Source organism: Triplophysa rosa, linkage group LG10, assembly GCF_024868665.1.
Source record: "Triplophysa rosa linkage group LG10, Trosa_1v2, whole genome shotgun sequence".
Taxonomy (NCBI): Eukaryota; Metazoa; Chordata; class Actinopteri; order Cypriniformes; family Nemacheilidae; genus Triplophysa; species Triplophysa rosa.
Genome location: NC_079899.1, coordinates 14,998,028 through 15,021,885, shown reverse-complemented (window position 1 = coordinate 15,021,885; position 23,858 = coordinate 14,998,028). Strand labels below are relative to the sequence as shown.

Genomic DNA, 23,858 nt, shown 5'->3' with positions numbered 1-23,858 from the left:
AAAGAAGATACTTTGAAGAATGTAGGAAAGCCCTTTTGACTACCATTTCCTACTATGGTAGTCAATGGTGGCCAAGAACTGTTACAAGCATTCTTCTTCCAAATATCTTTCTCTGTGTTCATCAGACAAAATCCTTTTTTGTAATTATACAGATTTGGAACAAGTCGAGGGTCAGCAAATGATGACTGAATTTTTATTTTTGGGTGAACTGTCCCTTTAACCATTTTGAAGAGTGACTTCCTATCAATGACTGTAATAGTCATGTTTTTCAATTAAGCTATTTATATTATACAGTTACATAAGAACAGGGTAGTACATAGTCACATTTTTAACGTCATCTGCCAGAAAAACAGCAAATATGAATCAATTTGCAATTCAGATAAATTAGTAGCTGCCCGGTGTCTAGGTTGAATGTAAATTACCAGGTGTTTAGCGCCCCCTGTTGATCAACTCTAGCATTTCGTGTTTCTGAGCACTGCTGCGGTCGGAGCCTCGTGATATGCGGAGGCTCTACCAGTTCGCTCGACGGCTCTCCATTTCACTCGATATATAACCCATCGTCTTCCCGTTCACGTTGACCTCTACCTTACAAACAAACGGGGAATGAGGAGATTTCTACGTCGTGCGGCTGACAACTTTTACCAGAGCCGAATTTTCTCCACATTTGTGTGTTTTTCATCTCTTCTCGTCGTTTGGCGATAAATGGTGAGTGTTTATTTCGCTCGGCGGAAGGTTTATTTCCGTGCCCGAAAGACGAGCTCAGGCCTTGGTCTTTCACTCAACGTTAGCCTCCGGTTTTGCTGGTAAACACAGGGCCGGGATTGTTTTACTTTATTTTGTTTGTTTCTGTGCTTAAGATTTACTTGAAATTATTTTTCAGTTGGTTGTATATGTAGATGAAAACGTGTACATGTTTAATATGTAGTAAGTAAATAAGTGGTTTGAGTTACAGAGGTATGTCGAAATGTAGCAGGGCGCAGTTTAACGTTAGCTAATCCCAGCTAACTAAACCCTTTGAAGACCTGAACCTTTTAAAGTCAATATTTTAATGGCTTTTTGCTTAATTTCTGTGTAAACATATTGTCAAAATGATTACTTATAATAAAGTGGTAAAAATTAAAACGACACAGGACTCTTGTAAGCTAACATAAGATCTCTGAACTCATGAGAGGGGCCATTACAACAAGAGGATTGAATAAATACCACATTTTCTTAACCTAGCTCACCCATTTTATAACGTTCAAGTAGCGTTTCTGATAACGTTGTTAATATCCAAAGGTTATAAGGAACATAATGTTTGTTCATCCGCTTGTATCACACGATACACGACATCGGAAATAACGTTACATCAAGTTAAACATGCGACATGATATTATATATCAGGCACTCTCTGCTTGACCTATATTAGCATAGGGACCGTCTGTGTTCATGTTTTATTGGGTTGTCTGACTTGTGTCATGATGACATCGGGTGCAATGAAATTGTTTTTGGACATGTGCAATTACACATTAGTCAGCTGCACTGGCACAACGCCGAAAAACATTATTTATGCGTGTTTGTCCACGAAACATCACACCATATGCCCTGAAAACACAGTGCCATGTCAGTATTTAAAATAAGACGTCTGTCTGGGTGATTTGTAACGACACAAGGTTTTGATTAAAGTTAGCTGTTTACTGTCATGTGGATTGTGGCTCACATTGTAAAGTGATCTCTGAGACATCAGACGGACAGAATCCACACTTCACATCTGAGAAATAAAATATTTTGTGAAATGAAATTGGACTTGTTCTTCGGTATTTGAGATGGGATAAAAGAGCAAAAACAGATATGCTTTATTTGAAAGTACTAAAGTAACATCTGTATGTAAACCTTGTTTTTCTTCTCAAGAGCGTTTGCTTGAGATGATTTAACCCAGGGCTATGGCAGCAAAACTTGTTTTGAACTCCGGAGTCTGAAGTTCAGAGTCTAGTAGTCTATTGAATGTATTGTTTGCTTCACAATGGTCCCGGTAGTGAGCTTGACTGTTTTCACAAATATAAATAGTCGTAAAAATAAAACGGTCTAATCTAATCACAGCATGATCACACTCATACCAGACTTATTTTAATAGAAGCAGAACTTGTTAAAAAAGTTTGTGTGTGTTTAGTTTACTTTATCACTAAGCAAATTGTGTAGATCAGGCCCAACAGTTGCTTTCAATGTCAAATTAGCAGGACATTCTTCCTGAAGCAAGTTCGTCACTTAATCTGTTGATAAGTGGATCTCTCTGTTAGTCTCTAAGGAGATGGTGAACGTCTGTATAGAGCCACCCAGTGTATAATGAAGGACAGACTTTAGCCGTTTCGCACAACACTCCCGTTTCCCCTCAAGCTTGGCTCAGTTTGGCCTGTCTTGCTTTTTCAGAACAATGACTCGTTTTGTCAATTTGTATTCCCTGGTATGTTTCAGGGTACAGCCAAGCTGTTTGGACCGTACAGTTTGAGTGATGAGCCATTCATCATGCAGACCGCTGTTGGCCAAGCTTACTATACTAATCAGCTAATCACAGCGATTTCTTTCAGGTGTCTGATCACAGTTCATCATGTTTATAGTCTGGATTACCTCAATTACAATACCTTTCAAGTACATACGACAAGTCTTCTGCTCCGCCCTTTCTGTTATTACTCAAGAGTTTTCATTCAATTACTCAAGTGTGTGTTTTTCCATTCAAAGCCAAAGACACATCAAACAAATAGGAGAAGGTAGAGACTAATGCCTAAAGCAATGTCGCACAGGATTTTGCGTGGCACTCGCATCTCAAAGCCTCTTTATATCCCAGATGCTCTTTTTTTAAAGTTTTTCTTTTGTTTTTGATGAAGGTGAAGACTTGATGACACAACAAGAGGACCAGTGACTGTCCGTTTATTTCTTTCCTGCTACCGGCGGATGCGTCCCCAGTTGGGGCTGTGACCGGGTGTTGCGTGGATAGGGTCGTGGGGCATCATGGCAGACGTGGATCCGGACACATTGCTGGAGTGGCTGCAGATGGGACAGGGGGATGAGCGGGATATGCAGCTCATCGCCCTGGAGCAGCTGTGCATGCTTTTGCTCATGTCCGACAACGTCGACCGCTGCTTCGAAACGTAAGTCTGAACGCTTATGCTGTGCCTGTTGTGATGGGCTGATGTTCGTCTTATGTAACAGTAATGTCTGCTAGGGTTGTTCGATAAGAACGTTTTTATCGTTGCATATAATGATATTATTGATAATGATATGAATAATTTAAATGCGCTTAATGGAAATCTAACAGATAATAGCCCAGGTGTGTGATCGTAGGTGTAAGACCGAGCAAGCATTGATAGGTTTGACAGATGTGAGGCATCTGACATAGTTGTAGTTGAAGATGTGGTGCTTAAGTGAGGAAGTTCCTAGGTTGTGGGGGAGAATTTTAGTTTCATACATGACCACACACTGTCAGATATGGTTCATAAAACCCATGGATTGCAAAACTTGTGTAAGTTAGGCCAAATTGTTTTGCGTTAAAGTGATAGTTCACCCAAAAAGTGAAATTCTGTCATCATTTACTCACCCTCTTGTCATTTCAAACCTGTATTACTTTCTTTCTTCTGCAGAACACAAAAGAAGATATTTTGAGGAGTGTTGGTAACCAGCACCCATTCACTTGCATTGGTTTTGTGTCCATACAACAGAAGTGAATGGGGGCCAGTGCTGTTCGGTACCAACTTTCTTCAAAATATCTTCTTTTGTGTTCTGCGGAAGAAAAAAAGACATACAGGTTTGAAATGACAAGAGGGTGAGTAAATGATAACAGCATTTTCATTTTTGGGTGGACTACGCCTTTAATAGGATTTACTGTTAACTGAGAACTTTGAGTCATAGTATTTTAACCACAAAAACAGAAATATCCATTATGCATAATTTATTATATCTTGATTGTCATTATTTTCTGGCTTTAATCCTTCTTGAACATAATAGACATTGATTTGACAAATTATTCTTAGGTTTGTCCATCATATTATCCGTATTGTGTATTTGTCGCATTGTGTATTGCCATCATATTGTCCTTCATAGCATGCAGCACTGATGTCTATTTATTTTGCTATGCAGTTATTGGTGGGCAAACATATTTCAAAAATATGAGATGCATTCTAAATAAAATCCCTCTTCTGCTGTCCGTCTGTTACAGGTGTCCTCCACGGACATTTCTTCCAGCTCTGTGTAAGATCTTTTTGGATGAGAGTGCACCAGATAATGTGCTGGAAGTGACAGCCAGAGCTATCACCTACTACCTGGATGTGTCTGCCGAATGCACCCGCAGGATTGTGGGAGTAGACGGAGCCATCAAGGCCCTTTGTAACCGGCTGGTGGTGGTGGAGCTCAACAACAGAACCAGCAGAGATCTGGCTGAACAGTGTGTAAAGGTGAATGTTGCTATATTGGTTGCCTTAAGTGTTAGTTGAACTTAGTCAGTTCTAATTAAGATCACTCACTGACTCGCTTCTAAGATTTTTAGTTGTAAAAGAAATGCTGAGGTGCTTAGTAAAGAGAACACGCTTGTGTTGCTGTTTTAAACTGTGAATACTTTCTCCTTATCAGGTTCTGGAGCTGATCTGCACTCGGGAGTCTGGAGCAGTATTTGAAGCCGGGGGACTGAACTGTGTGCTGAGCTTCATTCGGGACAGTGGTCATCTAGTGCACAAAGACACTTTGCACTCCGCCATGGCAGTAGTTTCTCGGCTGTGCAGTAAGATGGAGCCACAGGACTGTTCTCTCGAGACATGCGTGGAGTCCCTCTCTAGTCTGCTGAAACACGAAGACCACCAGGTACTACATGAGCAAACTCATGTAAATTTAGCCATGGTCTGTCAGGCTCAAATAAAGTGAAAAAGTGCAATAAAAGTACTTGAGTGCCATATTTGCTTAGTGTGTTTGAACAGATTTGTGGTGTGTAAAAATATGACATTTGTAAATGAAATATGACACACAGCTGTTGCATAGTTAAATATTAAATATTGCCCTCATGTGATCCACAGGTGTCTGACGGAGCGCTGCGCTGCTTTGCCTCACTGGCAGACAGGTTCACACGGCGTGGAGTTGACCCAGCTCCTCTAGCCAAGCACGGACTTACAGAAGAGCTGCTGTCCCGTATGGCAGCAGCAGGAGGAACGGCATCTGGACCCTCCTCCACCTGCAAACCTGGCAGAACCTCCAGCGGAGCGGCTCCATCTGCTGCCGACTCTAAACTGAGCAACCAAGTGTCCACCATCGTCAGCCTTCTGTCCACACTCTGCAGAGGCTCGCCACTTGTCACACACGTAAGATATATTTTCACAGAATGTACTTGCCGATCGCTAGATGTCACAAGTACTGTGGGTTTCCTCAGATTAGTGTCTACAGAACATTGCAAAAGGACAGACATTTCTAAATTCTGAGTGTATGTTTTTACTGATAATTCAATTAAATTAGTAAATTCAGTTTCCAATTACATAAATACCAAGGTACAGTAGCAATGTGAAACTGACAGTTGCATTAACTCGTGTCCTCAGGATCTTCTGCGCTCCGAGCTGCCTGACTCTATGGAGAGCGCCCTGCAGGGGGATGAGCGTTGCGTGTTGGACACCATGCGGCTGGTGGATTTACTGTTGGTGCTACTCTTTGAGGGCCGCAAGGCTTTGCCCAAATCGACAGCCGGCTCCACTGGCCGTATCCCAGGTCTGCGACGTCTCGACAGCTCTGGAGAACGTTCCCACCGACAGCTTATTGACTGTATACGCAGCAAAGACACGGACGCTCTCATTGATGCCATCGACACCGGTGGTAAGCATCTGAAATATCAAGGTAGACGAATTTGGTTCCAGATTGTTTTTTTATGTTAAATCCATACTTTTTTCTTTCTTCCAAGCATTTGAAGTGAATTTCATGGATGATGTGGGTCAGACACTTTTGAACTGGGCCTCTGCATTCGGCACACAAGAGATGGTAAGAGATTTTTGTAACGTCTGGCATTCTGCAGTTGTTTGTTACATGCACATTTCGCAAGAAACAGCCTTCAGACAGTGACTCATGGAAACCAGAGCAAACAAACAGATGACTTCTAAAGGTTGCTGACAGAATTTAGGACAGCAGCTCGCTTATGTTGTGCAATATGGTTATGTGAAGGGACACAGCTGAGTAGGCAAGATTATAATGCTGACTGACCTTCTGCCAGCAGAGGTGCCATGACTACCATGTCTAATGAAAACTAATACGACCTCATTTTCTTGACCCCCTTGGTCTGGCAATGGCTTGTGTAAGCGAGAGGGACTGAGTCAGTGCAACAGATGAGCATTGTTCTGTGAGGGATGTGATATCTCACACTGTATTTTGGCCCGATTAAGGTGGAGTTTCTCTGCGAGAGAGGTGCTGATGTCAACCGAGGTCAGAGGTCATCCTCACTGCACTATGCTGCCTGTTTTGGCAGACCACAAGTAGCCAAGGTAAAGCGTTTTGATATGTAACATTTTAGTTTTTTAAACAAAGCTTTGGGTTTTTATATACTATAGTTTTATGCGTACATTTTATATATTAAAAAATGTTTTACAACAGACTTTACTGCGCCATGGGGCCAACCCTGACCTCAGAGATGAAGATGGGAAAACTCCATTGGACAAGGCTAGAGAGAGGGGTCACAGCGAGGTTGTAGCAATTCTTCAGTCTCCCGGTGGGTCCATCAACTTTTTCTTGTTAAAGTTAATGACTTGTCGCTCACACAATTAAAATTTCAGTCAAGTTTCATTTCATGAGTTTAAATCGCAATCATTTTTTTGTAAGTTAAGGTGTACTATACTATCCCAGCCTAATTTGTTGGTTGATTTCCCCCAAAATGTGTAAGCTCAGTATGTGGTTCTGTGCTTCAATTGATCTCTTGGATTTTTCGTTTACTGATCCTAGAGGTTTAAAATTAACACATTTCCGCTTTAATGCATTTACTCATTTGTAATTTCATTTGCCAGTGGGTTTGTCTTGGAATTTGTATAATTGAAAGATTTTGAAGGGATTCCTGTGGTGTGTGGTGTAGGAGACTGGATGTGCCCTGTCAACAAAGGAGATGACAAGAAAAAGAAGGATGTAAATAAAGAAGAGGAGGAGGGCAGTGAGCCGAAAGGTGACCCTGAGATGGCGCCTATCTACCTGAAAAGGCTACTTCCAGTATTTGCACAGACCTTTCAGCAAACCATGCTGCCTTCAATAAGGTGAAAGACATGAGGGTCATGAACCATTTTAAACGGAGGCCAAACATTTTGTGGCACCATGTAGAAATCAATGCTTTACATTCGACGTATCATTTTCTTTTACAGGAAAGCTAGTTTAGCTCTGATCAGGAAGATGGTGCACTACAGTTCTGAAGTTCTCCTCAAGGAGGTGTGCGACTCTGATGCTGGACACAACTTGCCCACTGTACTCGTTGAGATCACTGCGACCGTGTTGGATCAGGAGGTTCGATTATTTTGTTAGAATCTTTAGTTGGGCTGGTAGACTTTCCTCTTAACTGATGGTAGTTAATTCTCTCTGACCCCTACCTCTCTCACAGGATGATGATGACGGTCACCTGCTGGCACTACAGATCATTAGGGATCTGGTGGATAAGGGAGGTGACGTGTTTTTAGACCAGCTGGCCAGGCTGGGTGTCATTAATAAGGTTTCCACTCTGGCAGGACCCACGTCAGATGATGAAAACGAAGAGGAGGCCAAGCCTGAGAAGGTCAGACTCGCTCGCATTCAGTTAATCCTTGTTGTTTTACAGTATCTGTTTCTTTTTGCAGACATGTTGGAATATTCAGGAATAGCTCAACTAACTTGATTTACGCAATCCTTGTATGTTTCTCAGGATGATGAACCACAAGAAGATGCCAAAGAGATCCAGCAGGGGAAACCCTACCACTGGAGAGACTGGTCTATCATTAGAGGCAGGGACTGTCTTTATATCTGGAGCGATGCTGCTGCGTTGGAGCTCTCCAATGGCAGCAATGGTTGGTTCCGCTTCATTTTGGATGGTAAACTGGCCACTATGTACTCTAGTGGAAGCCCTGAGGGAGGATCTGACAGCTCTGGTAGGTCCCCTGCATACAGCGATCAATCCAGAAAATGACTTTAAAATCCAATTGTCCTGTAAATGTTGTGTTCATAATTTGCACAATTTGAGGCCTGCTTTGAACCGTGATTTTGTTTGCAAAATACTTTTGTTTTCAGCTGCGTCTTACTATCAGCAAACAATAAAGCTTGAGATGAAAAAAATGCCAATTGAGAATACTTGTGCTTTTTGGTTTTGTTTGTGGTTACCAACAAACTATTCATGCATAAAGATGCTAAATTTACAAAGTATCTGTTAACTTTTTGATCAGACAGCCGCATACTGGTTCACAACGTTCCTGTTATTCACTTAAATATGTTTTTGACGCCACTTAATCTGAACTTATTCATCACTCCAACCAGCTCTGCGCCTTAACCTAGTGTGAAATTAAACTCATCTTTTCTGCATTTAGCCTCTGCATTATTTATGACTTTGTTATGTGGTCCTGCAGGGAGCATCTGTTAATATCTAATAAAATCTTTATGGTTGACCTATACAGTGCTCCAGCTGATGTTTTTCTGTCCTCCCTTCCTTAGAGAGCAGAAGTGAGTTTCTGGAGAAGCTGCAGCGTGCTAGGAGTCAGGTCAAACCAGTGACGGCCAGCCAGCCCATCCTGTCCACACAAGGTCCCACCAAACTCACCGTGGGCAACTGGTCTCTTACTTGCCTGAAAGAGGGTGAGATTGCCATCCACAACTCGGATGGACAGCAGGCCACCATCCTCAAGGAAGACCTGCCAGGCTTTGTGTTTGAATCAAACAGAGGCACTAAACACTCTTTTACTGCAGAAACGTCTCTAGGTAAACTCTCTTAGGAAAAATGTACTCGTTTGTTAAAATACGTCTTGTCTGTCTTTTGTCACTTATCTATTACTGCCTTCATTTTTCCACAGGTTCTGAGTTTGTTACTGGCTGGACTGGTAAACGAGGAAGAAAGCTGAAGTCCAAATTGGAAAAAACGAAACAGAAGGTGTGTGGTTTATTAAATGTGAGTTTTAGAGGTGTTCATTTAGGGACAAAAAAGTTTATTTTCTAACAGAGGAAAGAGATTTTATTGATAAGATTGTGTTGAGTCATAAGGAACATATTTTAAAAATCTTTAAACACACGAACGTATGGAATATCACACGAATATGAAAGTATAGAATATCATTATCATTAAAATATCAACATTTTTTAAAAATATATCAATTGTTTTGATGCATGTGCAATTCACTCTTACTGCTGTAGATTTACTATTATTACCATTTAAATGACTTTGGACCTCATTTTTTTATATCTTGAATTTGACTTTCATACTCAATTTTATGGCCTAATAATCCTTTTATTGCTTAGGGGTCCTAAATTTGACAGATGCCTATTTAAGCCATGCCATTCAACTAAACTTATTAAACCTGCTCATCACACCTCTGTGTTTGTGTAGGTCAAAACCATGGCCAGAGATCTATATGATGATCACTTCAAGGCTGTGGAGAGCATGCCCAGAGGCGTCGTGGTCACGCTGAGAAACATTGCCACACAGCTGGAGTCTGCTTGGGAGCTGCATACTAACAGACAGGTGCAGTGACGCTCAAAAATTGAACCTCCCTGTGCTAGTAAAGTCACATTTGCTTTATCATTACGTGTGCAATAACAGTAAAGTACCATTTGCTTTTTGTTTCCACAGTGCATTGAGGGCGAAAACACGTGGCGAGACCTAATGAAAACTGCTCTTGAAAATTTAATAGTTGTTCTTAAGGATGAGAACACAATTTCTCCCTATGAAATGTGCAGCAGTGGCCTTGTGCAAGCATTGTTTACTGTCCTCAGCAATGTAAGTCACACAACCAGTCATGAAGATTTTGTCTGCTTTTATTGCTATAAATTGGTTGAAATAATTATTTTTCTTTGCAGAGTGTGGAACTGGACCTTAAACATGACTGCAAGCCTTTGATGGAAAGAATAAATGTGTTCAAGACTGCGTTTACTGAAAATGAAGACGATGAAAGGTGAAGACATTTGACGATTATATAATTATGTATAAAAATTATGCTTCATTTAGCTTACATAAATGTCTCTGTTCTTTAGCCGACCTGCAGTTGCCTTAATTCGCAAACTGTTAGCAGTGTTAGAATCGATAGAGCGGCTACCTCTCCACTTGTACGACACACCAGGCTCAACGTACAATTTACAGGTGATTGTCTCTTTACACCCTCCTTGTTTGCATATGTAATTTTGGTTTTGCATGTCAATAAATGGTTTGTCTGTTTTTATAACTAGTGTTATTTCATTGCATTGTTTTGCGTGTTAGATTCTGACTAGAAGGTTACGTTTCCGTCTGGAGCGCGCTCCTGGTGAAACAGCCCTGATCGATCGCACCGGCCGAATGCTCAAAATGGAGCCGCTTGCTACGGTTGAATCACTGGAGCAGTATCTTCTCAAAATGGTGAAAGTTCTCTTCACTCTTATTTCTCTTCATTCAGCTGAACTTTGAGAAGAGTTCATAACGTTTTCCTCGTCTCTTTCCCCAGGTGGCCAAGCAGTGGTATGACTTTGACAGGTCCTCATTCATCTTTGTTAGGAAGCTCCGGGAGGGCCAGAGCTTCACCTTCAGACACCAGCATGACTTTGATGAGAATGGGATCGTGTACTGGATCGGCACCAACGCCAAGTGAGCGACTTTGTCCTATTGCCAAATTTTGGCTGTTCGAAGACCATCATTGATTATTTAAATCGAGAATTTTTGTAGCTCTTCCAAGAAGTTGTCTTTGAATGGGTCATGTTCCACTGTGCGAAATGTATGTGCGTAACTCTTACCCTCTTGTGTTTGGCTGCAGAACTGCGTATGAATGGGTAAACCCCGCAGCTTATGGATTAGTCGTGGTGACCTCCTCAGAGGGCAGGAACTTGCCTTACGGCCGACTCGAAGACATCCTGAGCAGAGACAGCTCTGCTCTCAACTGCCACACGAATGACGATAAAAACGCCTGGTTTGCGATTGACCTTGGTCTATGGGTCATTCCCTCGGCTTACACTCTCCGTCACGCCCGTGGATATGGCCGCTCCGCCCTCCGCAACTGGGTGTTTCAAGTGTCCAAAGACGGTCAAAACTGGATGACGCTCTACACACACGTGGATGACTGCTCTCTTAATGAACCAGGGTACATGGGGTGTGGGTTTTGCTCTTTTTTTTTTTTTTTTTTTTGTGCTACTTCATTGTGCTTTCACTAACATGACTCATCTCCCTTTGTTAGGTCGACAGCCACGTGGCCGCTGGATCCATCCAAAGATGAAAAGCAGGGCTGGAGGCACATTCGCATTAAACAGATGGGGAAGAATGCCAGCGGTCAAACGCACTACCTCTCGCTGTCTGGTCTGGAGATCTACGGCACTGTTACTGGTGTGTGTGAGGACCAGCTGGGTAAGTGCCAATAAAGACTTTGTTTTTATTACTTTTGTAAACTATTTAAAATGATTCTTGGCTTTTTGAGGTTGCTACTATTGTATTGTGTTTCAATTGTAATATTCATGCTTGGGTGAAGATGTGTCGCTCTTGTTTGTTCTGCATATCCAGGTAAAGCAGTGAAGGAGGCCGAGGCTAACCTGAGACGCCAGCGGAGACTGTTTCGCAATCAGGTGATGAAGTACATCGTTCCAGGGGCGCGGGTGGTGCGCGGAATCGACTGGAAGTGGCGGGATCAGGATGGTAATCCCGCAGGAGAGGGCACTGTGACTGGAGAGGCCCACAATGGTGAGTCACCTTTTTAAGACTGTTGGAGCGCTTTAAGCTGATGGTAGCTTGTATAGGATAGCGCAACTTGTAACGCTTATGCAGTAGAAGTTATCTGTACAACAGCGTTTACAGCATCGAACCACTACGTGCAGAGCGTTTTCGTGACCAGTCTACAATGGAGTTCAGTGGTACTACAATATTTAAGGGAAACAAATTGTGAACATCAAGTGCATTTGCATGTTTTGAGTCAATTCTGAGCAGCAAACCCATCAGATAAGCCAGGGGGGGAGACGGAGTTACTGACGTTCACACTGTAAAACAGAAGTGAAGTTGATATCACTTTTGACTTTGTTTTCCCAGCATGGTTTCAGAAAAGGACTGCTTTCAAACCAGCCACTTCCTACTCAAGTGTTTTCGTAAATGCTTTGTGTGTATTTAAAGACAACACGCTGTGATGCAGACAGGGCTGATCTGAAACCAGTTTCTCTTCCTGTGTTTACCTCCTTGTGTGGTGCTTTTCTCTTGCTTCTATTCTGCATGAAGAAATGATGTCATACGAAATCGATCTGTTTCATACTCTGAAGTTTAGTGAGATGTGTTCGATGACTACTTCCTTGCTATCTGCAACTGTCATTCCATACTTCTTGTTTTTGTTAGTTTGCTATTTTGAAGTGCAACCTTTATCCCTCCCCCCCAACTTAACAGGTAACATTTTCAATGTCATACTCGTATTATCTCAAGCATCCACTCTGTTGCTATCAAATTCTTTGGGCAGCCATGTTTCAGTGTGTAAAACACCCTTTTAACCTGTCTCCATCAGTCGAGCCAAGTGCATGTTGATGTCACAATTTGCAAGCTCCGAATGAACTCCATTGCAATTTTTTACACTGACAGAAATGATTCTTCTGTTCTTTTTCTTAAGTGGCTTTGTAGCTTGGCATTTGCAAGAATCTATTGCTTTTTGTCATTTTTCTGTGCTTCATGTTTCTTCACTGCTTCACCTGGACCAGGGGATGCCTCTTAAACGTCTAATGATCATGTAAATATGAAATGTGGATGGCGTGGTGCTAATTTCATGTAGCCTGCCACGGACGAAAGCGTCAATAAATGCGACCTAACAAAAGGGTCTGGTGTTGTTATCGAGTTTCTGGTCCAGCGTCAGGCAAAGCTGTTGTCTTTGACTTGCTGCTGTCTCTCTCTGCTCTCTTGCTGGGTCTCACCCGTTCATATTCCCCCCTCCCTCCCCCCCCTTTTCAGGCTGGATTGATGTCACCTGGGATGCCGGTGGCTCAAACTCGTATCGTATGGGTGCGGAAGGGAAGTTTGACCTCAAGCTTGCACCAGGGTACGACCCTGAATCAGCGCCGTCACCCAAACCTGTCTCATCCACTGTTGCAGGCACGCCGCAGTCTTGGAGCAGCCTGGTGAAAAATAACTGTCCAGACAAGGGCGGCTCGTCCTCCACAGCGGGGGCCAGTTCCTCCAGTCGCAAGGGTAGTAGCAGTTCGGTGTGTAGCGTGGCCAGCAGCAGTGATATTAGCCTCAGCTCCACCCGAGTGGAGCGCAGGGTCGAAAGCCTGTTGGAGCAGGGGGTGGGGATCGTCGCAGGACCCCCTGGGGCGGAAGGACAAGAACCAATTGTCGTGCTTTCCTCGGCAGAGGCTGGCTCCGCCTCCAGCACCAGCACGTTAACAGCGGATACAGGAAGTGAAAGCGGCGATCGCATAACACCAGCACCCGATGGCACTTTGAGACAGTCGGCTGAGTCTACAGCCATCTCTATGGGAATCGTGAGCATCAGCTCGCCCGATGTCAGTTCGGTTTCAGAGTCGTCCAGTAAGGACGGCGCATCCCAGAGGCCGTTGTGTTCAGCCACTAGCGCGCGGCTGTCCGTCAGCTCTCTTTTGGCAGCTGGAGCACCTATGAGCTCCAGCGCCAGTGTCCCTAACTTGTCCTCTCGTGAAGCAAGTCTGATGGAGTCGTTTGTTCGCCGAGCGCCCAATATGTCTCGCACCAATGCCACCAACAATATGAACCTGAGCCGAAGCAGCAGCGACAACAACACTAACACGCTGGGACGTAACGTCATGAGCACTGCCAGTGAGTATCAAGGTTCAATTATATTATGTTCTGGTGTATTTATAAAACGTGGCACTTGATATTAACATTTTGCAGCCATTTTCAGCATGTTTTTAGTATGTATGGCAAGCTGCTTATTTTTCATCAACTAATCACAGATTTTGGGTTGTGTTCGTAGCTTCTCCTCTCATGGGTGCGCAGAGCTTTCCTAACCTTACATCCACTGGTACCACTTCAACTGTTACAATGTCAACCTCCATAGTAACCAGCAGCAATAATGTAGCCACGGCAACTACAGGTTTGTCCGTCGGCCAGTTGCTCAGTAACACGCTGACGACCAGCTTGACCTCTACATCTAGCGAGAGTGACACAGGTCAGGAGGCTGAGTTTTCACTCTATGGTAGGCCATGTTATGTTTTTTGACTTTTACAGAAACTCTCCTCTCCTACCTCATCCTCTCTTACATCGTTCTAGTACATGACCTTCGTCAGCATCAAACATATGCAGATTAATCTAATTATATTTTTTGCACTGCTACTAAACTTCAGTTTCCTGTTGTTCGAAATTGTTTGACTATGAAAGGTCTTATGGGTTTCTCCTGACTTTTTTCCACAGACTTCCTGGACAGTTGTCGGGCCAACACGCTGCTTGCAGAGTTGGATGATGAGGAAGACCTGCCAGAGCCGGATGACGACGACGATGAGAATGAGGATGACAATCAGGAAGAACAGGAGTATGAGGAAGTTCTGGTACGGTCCAGGGTCAACCTTGGTTACCACGTTCATATTCATAGGGTAAAATCTGTTGAAGTTTCAATAATAGTACAGTGCAACTCCTTTATTTTATTTATTTGTTTTTGGTTCTGTTCTGTACGGTTAACTGAAATTCGATGGTGGTTGTTTTTATTTTTAGTTTGGTGAACAGTGGTGTATTTATTGGTTAGGATTGTACTCTGTGTTTTTGAGTTCTTTTGACCAGCATGGTGTCCACGTGTAGCATGATCAGGTGAATTTATTAGCATTTTGCATGCAGTTACATGTAAAACAATTTTACCCGTTTTTTCAATGCTGACCACTTGACAGGAGGAAGAGGAGTACGAAACCAAAGGGGGTCGACGCAGAACCTGGGACGATGACTTTGTGCTGAAGCGACAGTTTTCTGCTCTAGTACCTGCATTTGACCCCAGACCAGGCCGGACTAACGTCCAGCAAACTACTGACTTGGATATCCCTCCACCAGGTGCTTGTCAAAGCTTAAAAGAGAAGATTCATCCACCTTCCTATCGTTTGTATCTGATTTCATGTATTTAATGTTCTGACCCTTTAGGTACACCTCGTTCTGAGGTACAGGAGGAGGTGGAGTGCACACCGTCCCCCCGTCTGGCTCTCATCCTGAAAGTAGCAGGGCTGGGAACTACTCGAGAAGTTGAACTACCTCTCACTAACTACAAGTCCACCATCTTCTATTATGTCCAAAAACTTCTGCAGCTCTCGTGCAATGGTGCTATCAAACCTGACAAGCTTAGACGCATCTGGGAGCCTACATACACGTGAGTCTGCCAGGTTTTCTAAACGTCTCTTGATTTAAAATGTTGTCTCTTTCTGTTACTCAAAGGGTTTTTTTCTTTGTAGAATAATGTACAGAGAATTGAAGGACTCTGACAAAGAAAGAGAGAGCGGAAAGATGGTAATGAAAACATTTTTTTTACTCTGCCTTTTTTCTATCTCCCTCTCATTCGTTCTCTTCGGCTCATTAAAATCTTGCCTGTGATTTTTCTGTGGCTGTCCCCAATGTGTAAATGCTCCTCAGTAAACTCTGTCTGTCAGTCGTCACTAACCTTAAAGCTAGGAGACTGAAATGACTCGCACTGGTATCTTTTGTTCATTTGCACGGGCCTCTCAGCGGTTAAATTTACTGTAATGCATGTGTATTGCGTGAGACTTTACAATCAGGAAAGACCAACATTTGGTTCTTCCTGTTGTAGGGTTGCTGGTCTGTAGAGCATGTGGAACAGTACCTTGGCACAGATGAATTACCAAAGAATGACTTGATAACCTACATGCAGAAGAATGCAGACTCAACTTTCCTGCGCCACTGGAAATTAACCGGCTCTAATAAAAGTATTAGGAAAAACAGAAATTGTTCGCAGCTCATAGCTGCATACAAGGTATAGAACGGCATCGGATGTGCATATATCTATCTATATACATACCATCTTTATTTTCCCTTCTGTTTTTCAAGTATTTTTTTCTTCTTGCTTGACTGTCACTTGTGTAGCCACCTGTAAGAAAATTTCTGTCCTATTGGGCTATATTGTCATACCGTAAAAGTATTCAGCTGTCATTGTGGACTTTGTTTGGTTTGATTTGAGTTATTTTCTCGTCTATGGCCATACAGTATTTGATTTAGTAAGAATACGGTAATTGTACGAGCCTTTCATGATAGTGCAGTAACTGTCAATGGCGTAACGGAGTAGAGTGGAAGATGCTGTAGTTCATGTGTGCGTGACAGCACGCCTGTGATTTTACAGGACTTCTGCGAGCGTGGCTGCAGATCTTCAGGCCTGAACTCAGGAACGCTGTCCGCCACGCAGAGCTGTGACATCCTGAGCGCTGCGCGGGAGCAGGCTCAAGCAAAAGCGGGCTCGGGCCAGAGTGCCTGCAGCGTGGAGGATGTGCTGCAGCTCCTACGCATCCTCTTCACCATCGGAGGAGAACCTTCGTCCGGACGCACACTACAAGAAGGTGGGGAACATATTCTGACATCTTTAATCAGTTATTTATTCGCATTAGTACAGCATTTATAAGTGTGTGTTTATAACAATCATGTTTTTTGTGTAGAAATCGAAGAGCTACAGTTCAATGCATCACCTGAAGAATTCACCAGCAAAAAAATTACAACCAAAATCCTGCAACAGATCGAGGTGCTTGTTTTGGTGTCTGTTATACATTTTCAGTGTAATTGGGCAATTCCATGCAAATGTCAACCTTAAGATAAAGCCATTGTTTTAAATCATAGCTTTCCATTGTCACATCCATAACTGTCCATATTCCTCATAAATGGGCACATGAAAATTATAATAAAATAACTACTTTGTGGTCTATAAATAGCTATCTCTTCTCCGTTTGTTAGGTATTATTGCTTCTGGTTTGTTTTTAATTCACCCAAATACTACAAAGTCTCTCAAAAAGTATTTTGTCACATCCATAACACATGAATTTTTCTGTTTTAAAATGGAAAACTCGTGCATAGACTAATATTTTCATGTCTGGACTGTCAACAGGGGTGGGGTTTAGTCAAATATAAACAGATGGTTCAATGTACTGGTCGTAACAAATAATTGCTTTGAGAATTTATTTCAAGTTTTGACTAATGACGTCACATCCATAATTACAAATTTCCTTACCTAGTCAGGTACAAATACATTACGGATATTCCAGGTATGCATTTAAATGAGGCAGTGCCTTTTTTTGTCTTTCAGGAGCCACTGGCCCTGGCTAGTGGGGCTCTCCCAGACTGGTGTGAGCATTTGACCAGCAAGTGTCCTTTCCTCATCCCCTTTGAAACACGGCAGCTTTACTTTACCTGCACTGCGTTTGGAGCCTCCAGGTCTGTGCACACAGCATTTAATGAAATCATTGCTTTGTTGGAGTTCATTCTCAAGTAATCTGAAGAACACTATGAGAGATTAGCATTGATGGGTTTGTTTGTTTTTCCTCTGCAGGGCTATAGTCTGGCTCCAGAACCGAAGAGAAGCCACTATGGAGCGTTCCCGGCCATCCACCACTGTGCGTCGTGATGATCCCGGGGAGTTTCGTGTGGGCAGGCTCAAACACGAGCGTGTCAAGGTGCCTCGTGGAGAGAGCATGATGGAGTGGGCTGAGAGCGTGATGCAGATCCACGCTGACAGAAAGTCTGTGCTAGAGGTAAAGACTACTGTTCTGTATACTACACTGATCTGTATACTTAAATCTGTTCTGAAGACTAATGGCTGATGATTTTCTTGGTCACAGGTTGAGTTTCAGGGGGAGGAGGGCACTGGTCTTGGTCCCACCCTGGAGTTTTACGCACTGGTGGCTGCAGAGTTCCAGAGGACCTCACTTGGTATTTGGCTTTGTGACGACGACTTCCCAGATGATGAGTCACGTCAGGTGAGAGCTTTACCTGTTTAGCTATTTAGCTGCTGTGGTGAGACATTTTCTGCCAACTGTTTGGATAAATTGTTTCTCACTGTTAAATTTTTGCTTTCGTTGTTTTATCAGGTGGATCTGGGCGGTGGCTTAAAACCACCCGGCTTCTACGTTCAACGTTCCTGCGGTCTTTTCCCCGCTCCCTTTCCCCAAGACAGCGATGAACTTGAGCGCATCACTAAGCTTTTCCTGTTTCTTGGCATCTTTCTGGCCAAATGCATCCAGGATAACAGGCTTGTGGACCTGCCCGTCTCCCAACCCTTCTTCAAGTTGCTCTGTATGGGCGACATCAAAAGCAACATGAGTAAGCTCCTTTACCAAACCCGTATCGAGTCGGATTGCCACTTCTCCGAGATTCAATCGGAGGCCTCCACCGAGGAGGGTCAGGACACGTATTCTGTGGGTAGCTTTGATGAAGACTCCAAGTCTGAGTTTATCCTTGACCCACCCAAGCCTAAGCCACCAGCTTGGTATCACGGCATCCTGACCTGGGAGGACTTTGAATTGGTAAACCCCCATAGAGCACAGTTTCTGAAAGAGCTGAAGGCACTGTCTGTAAAGAGAAGGCAGATCCTGAGCAATAAAAGCCTGTCTGAAGATGAAAAGAACACACGGCTACAAGATCTCATGTTGAAGAACCCTATGGGTTCTGGCCCACCACTTAGTGTAGAAGATCTAGGGTGAGATTACAAACATTGCTTTGCATATTAATGTAGAAAATTGGAGCAATATTTCATGCACATTACTCGATTATTTATAGTAATGTGTTCTATTCATGTTCGTTGCCGATCTCGTTGATCTCATGAATCTGTTTTTTTATTAGATTAAATTTCCAGTTCTGCCCATCGTCCAAAGTACATGGCTTCTCAACAGTGGACCTGAAGCCCAATGGAGAGGATGAGGTAGGCCGCTATTGTTGTCTGAACTTATACTGTATGCAGAGGTTGCGCTAGACTTTTTCATTGTCCATCATTTTGATGGACAGGCTTGTAAAAAATCCGTCATAGTCTATTTTTACCCGTCACCAGGGCTTAAAGTTTTCCGGCACCGTGCCGGATCTCTGGCTTGCGGCGATTGACTGCGGAAAAAAGATTTACATTTAAAAATATTACATTTAAATAGCTTATTGATGTCAGTTCGAGTTCATAAGTTCGCCTACCAATGGTATGAAAGGAACACGGCTATCACTCTCAACCAAACCAACATTACTAGCCAATCAGAATTAAAATGGGGCGGGTCTTGGTTGCCGGAGTGGAGACGTCATGTTGGAGTGGACGTTAGCAAGCGAACAGTCGGCAGGATCGAGAGTAAGTTTATAAAGCCTAAGCGGGAGGCAGCTTTTAAGTCCATTATGACAAATATGACATGCACAAATTGGAGACTGTGACATAAAGATTGATAACTTTGTGTTGTTTCGGCAAATCATCTAATCAGACATCCGCTTCCAATTCTGCGCGCGCTAACTGCGATTGAGATATCAAGGATCGATTTCTAAAGCGTCTAAATCGTTTTCAAACTTTTTCACAGCTTATTGCACCTATCTCACAGAGTTAAGTCATAAACATGGTCGTTTTTGTCTGAAGTGAGCGTACAAAGTTGAGAAAGAAAATGCCAGGAAAATGCCGATTTAATAATGCGTGGCTTCATTCAGATAAGTATAATGTATGGCTTAAAAGAGATCATGATCCAGGACGTGCAAAATGTCGACTCTGCAAAAAATCGTTTGACATTTCGAACATGGGAGAGGCAGCGTTAAGTAGCCACGCTAAAGGCGCGAAGCACCAGTCTGCTGTTGCGCACGAAGAAACTTTGAACCCCATCACCGGGTTTTTAAATCTGAGGAACGCCGTGACACCCACAGCCAGCTGCGGTGCTTCACTTAAGTCCTCCATCAAACAAGGGACCATTTCTGATGCTGTGTCAAGAAACGAAGCCCTAACTGCAGTGGTATTGTGGGCACTAAAGGTGGCTAATTCCCACTACTCTTACAAGTCGTGTGAAGATATAAGGCAAGTTTTTCTTGGTATGTTTCCCAACAGCAAGATAGCTGCCAGATTTGCATGCGGCGAACGTAAATGTTCGTATATTTGCACGTTTGGACTGGCTCCTTATTTTAAATAACTAACTTTGTCTAACATATCGAAGCAAAGAGCGTATGTGATGTTATTCGACGAAAGCCTGAATCATTACTTAAAGACGAAACAGTTAGACATGCACGTCAGGCTGTGGGATGGAAGTGGGGTGAAGACTAAATACATTGGCTCAGAGTTTATGGGTCATGAATTTTGCCTCGAAAGTAATGGAGAAGTCATGGAAATGTATTGGTAAAAATGTGTACGAACCCTGGTTACTGTATTTTAATACCCAATAAAGCCGAAGTCGTTTACATATTTAAAGTTTCTGTTGTCAGACATACAATACTACAGACAAATGTTCATGTCCAGTCAGTAACAATGACAGGTGCTTGTACACGCTAGTAACTTTAAGCTGCTGTTAGGTAGGGATGTAACGATTCACTCAGCTCACGATGCGATGCGAGTCACGATTCTGATCTCACGATGCGATTTATTCACGATTTACTCACGATTTTTTCTTAAAAAATGAGTTGAAACAAATTAGAAATGAACAACTTCCCTTGCATTATTTCTTAAATGCTTCACGTTTCTTTGTATAATAAAATAGTTTTATTTCAAATAACAAAACTAAACTGCAATTTTATAACAAATTAATAATAGAAAAAGTCTCTTTAATATAAACAAACTAATACTGTCTGTGCTTTTCTTGGATTTTTTTGCATTTAATATCAGCATCCACGTTTAGGTTTGCAGTGAAAATAGCGGCCCCTGCTGTTCAAAAAATGTATTGCGATTCAGTTCAAGCCTCAACCGATTTGAATCGTCACTCATTATAACCGATTTTCAACCGGCTCACGGTGAATCGTTACATCCCTACTGTTAGGTCATGAACGGAGAAGACGCAGGGAGACTTTTTTTATCCAAAGGTTATCCAAAATAGGTTTATCCAAAATGACGCTATTGCTCTCTGAAGGAAAAAATTCTGTAAACACCGCACAACTGGTTTGTTCGCGCCTGTGTGTGTATGAGAGCACGCGATGAGAGGGTCTTATTGAATGACAGATGCACGCTTTGCAGAATCAGATCCATAAATTGATTGCAGTGTTGTTATAAAAAGTGCGAAAAGATTTTCAGTTCGTTTTGAAACTATGGCGAAACAAATTAGACGGTAGAGGGCTGTCATAGTCGTCTTGTTTATACACGCCCCTGGCCACCGCGAGTCTCTGCTGATCCCGTGTGGGTTTTCCTGAATGGACGAGGCGTTTGAGTAATGAATGGGAAACGTACGCATCCCTACGATCACGTTCTGATGAAAGGAAATGATTGGATGCTACCAACTCGACAAAAACGGGAACTACACACTGCCCTCCTTGTAATCCGTCAAAATGACGGACAGCCTTCAGATTTTTCCATCATAGGTAAAAAAATGGAGAATTTTTGGTTAACGCGACCTCTGACTGTATATGTACTCTGTATAAAATTTTATTTATTTTCAGAAAGATTACAATATACTAAACTAAGATTGAATTGAGCCCAGTGTGGAGCAGAGGGTGTGAATGTTAATACATTTGCATTTCTCTCCTCAGATGGTCACTATGGACAATGCAGAGGAGTATGTAGAGCTCATGTTTGATTTCTGCATGCACACTGGAATCCAGAAACAAATGGAGGCCTTCAGAGGTAAGATGACTTAAGCAGACCTCCTGTGTGAATTGCACTGTAATTGAACCCATTTTATTATTCAGTACTGTTTCTACCATTTATCTTGTTCTAATATTATTCTTTTTGTGTGTACAGAGGGCTTTAATAGAGTGTTCCCTATGGAGAAGCTTAGTTCATTTAGTCATAAAGAAGTGCAGATGATCCTTTGTGGCAACCAGTCTCCATCCTGGACTGCTGAGGATATTGTTAACTACACAGAACCCAAACTGGGCTTCACACGTGACAGGTAGATAGAAATACATGCTGCTTATATTTCTTCTATGTTATTTCTATGCGAGTTGGTTACTTTTGGAAAGGTAAAGGTATCTTTTGGTTTTAGTTTAGCAAACAGAAGTATATTTTAATACGAAGATTAGTGCTTAAAGGTCCAGTGTATGTAATTGCAACCAATGGCTCACTCCACCCCTCCCTTTTAAAGAACTACGGTGGCTGACACAGGACTAAGATGTTATGTTTTCGCTTCTTTGCCAAAAGAGATAATGTATTTATGAAATGTGCTCTGTAGAGCATTTTGTCCGTTTAGGGCTACTGTAGAAACAACATGGTGAATTCCATGGAAGGGGACCCTCGGTGTATGTAGATAGAAATAGCTCATTCTAAGATAATAAAACCATAATGCTTCATTATGTAAGTTCTTTATACACCTCTGAAGACATAGTTATGTATATTAAATTGCATTTCTGTCAATAGATTCTCCAAAAAATCACACACTGGACCTTTAACAAAACAAAAATGGAAAAATGTTTAAATACTTTTGTCTCACTGATTTAATTTGACTGCAGTCCTGGTTTCATGCGCTTTGTGCGAGTGCTGTGTGGAATGTCATCTGATGAGAGGAAAGCCTTCCTTCAATTCACTACAGGCTGCTCAACTCTGCCCCCTGGTGGACTAGCCAACCTGCACCCACGTCTCACAATAGTCCGAAAGGTCTTTTTTCCAACACTTTCTTTTTAATCTGCTAAATCCAGCTGTTCTGTTAACAGCAGTTATCAGTTTTTTTATCGACTACTATTAAAACTTATTTGTCCTCTAGGTTGATGCAACAGATGCCAGCTATCCTTCTGTTAACACATGTGTGCACTACTTGAAGTTGCCAGAGTATTCCTCCGAAGAGATCATGAGAGAGCGCCTCCTTGCTGCCACTATGGAGAAGGGCTTCCATCTCAACTGAGCATGCTCTCCCCGCATTTTTGACCAACTCCCATACCGGTGACGCCTGTTGTGTTTTGTTGCAGAAAATAAAAGCTGTGCTTTGATGAAATGCCATCCCCCTTATCGCCCAAGCACCCCACATGTACCCCAAAACAGGAAAAAATGTCCCATCGCAGCTCCACTAGCTACTGAAACAAACTAGGGCCTTGACCTCTCCTTTTTCACTTGACTGCTCTACAAGGCCTTTCCTAGGTCAATGTACTGCTTTAAGGGCTTGAGCCACTGGCAGCCAGGGTAGTCTCACCTCATTCAACTGTGTTTACTGTCATTCTCCAGGTTCAGTGTAAATTTTGGCATGAATCACCTTTTTCTGATCCAGACAGCACCATCTCCAGCATCAGACCACAGTCTCTCTGCACGAGGGGGACATAAGCACACCTGCTTCTGTAGAGCTAACTTCTAGAGTGTATGGGCATTTCCTTAACAGGTTTAAGTTTTACTAGTGCCTGCGTTGAAATATTGGGATTTTTTCTTTCATTTGTTTTACTTAATCTGTCTGCATACAATCATGCACATGCTTTTGTTTCTGGGTATTTTTTTCCGTTTTTGCTTCCGTTACTGTGTATGTTTTCAACCGTTTCTTGCCCTGCTTAAGGATTGAAGTTCCCGAGTGCATTTGTGTAATTTTACAATAAAGCTAGAGATACAGAAGCACCGGTTCTGTGTGCAAGGCACATTAAAAAAAAAAAAAGCAAAAAACAAGTTGTGCTTTCCCTTGTATTTTCTTTGTATATTATAAACATTTATTTAACTCAA

General features: G+C 42.5%; 1 protein-coding gene across 6 annotated transcripts; it reads left to right on the top strand.

Moving 5' to 3' along the window:
• The first annotated feature begins 478 nt into the window (after positions 1-478).
• Positions 479-23,801, top strand: hectd1 (HECT domain containing 1). Of its 6 annotated transcripts, none has more exons than XM_057344776.1 (43): positions 479-705; positions 2,862-3,125; positions 4,190-4,424; positions 4,600-4,827; positions 5,037-5,318; positions 5,550-5,820; positions 5,906-5,982; positions 6,381-6,479; positions 6,589-6,703; positions 7,061-7,235; positions 7,341-7,479; positions 7,574-7,744; positions 7,871-8,093; positions 8,650-8,913; positions 9,006-9,082; positions 9,536-9,670; positions 9,779-9,925; positions 10,006-10,100; positions 10,180-10,285; positions 10,403-10,537; positions 10,623-10,762; positions 10,929-11,252; positions 11,346-11,512; positions 11,666-11,842; positions 12,482-12,529; positions 13,082-13,924; positions 14,082-14,303; positions 14,519-14,652; positions 14,986-15,142; positions 15,230-15,452; positions 15,535-15,589; positions 15,888-16,070; positions 16,434-16,647; positions 16,744-16,826; positions 17,385-17,512; positions 17,628-17,829; positions 17,917-18,054; positions 18,166-18,773; positions 18,917-18,995; positions 21,755-21,848; positions 21,966-22,116; positions 22,673-22,817; positions 22,924-23,801. In XM_057344776.1, the coding sequence occupies exons 2-43, from the start codon at positions 2,986-2,988 to the stop codon at positions 23,059-23,061; spliced, it is 7,767 nt and encodes a 2,588-aa protein (XP_057200759.1). In that variant the 5' UTR covers positions 479-705; positions 2,862-2,985; the 3' UTR covers positions 23,062-23,801. The 6 variants fall into 6 exon arrangements, with proteins under 6 accessions (XP_057200759.1, XP_057200758.1, XP_057200762.1 ...); XM_057344775.1 differs by having other exon boundaries at positions 14,519-14,697; XM_057344779.1 differs by lacking the exon at positions 12,482-12,529 and having other exon boundaries at positions 13,223-13,924; positions 14,519-14,697.
• Positions 23,802-23,858: the final 57 nt, after the last annotated feature.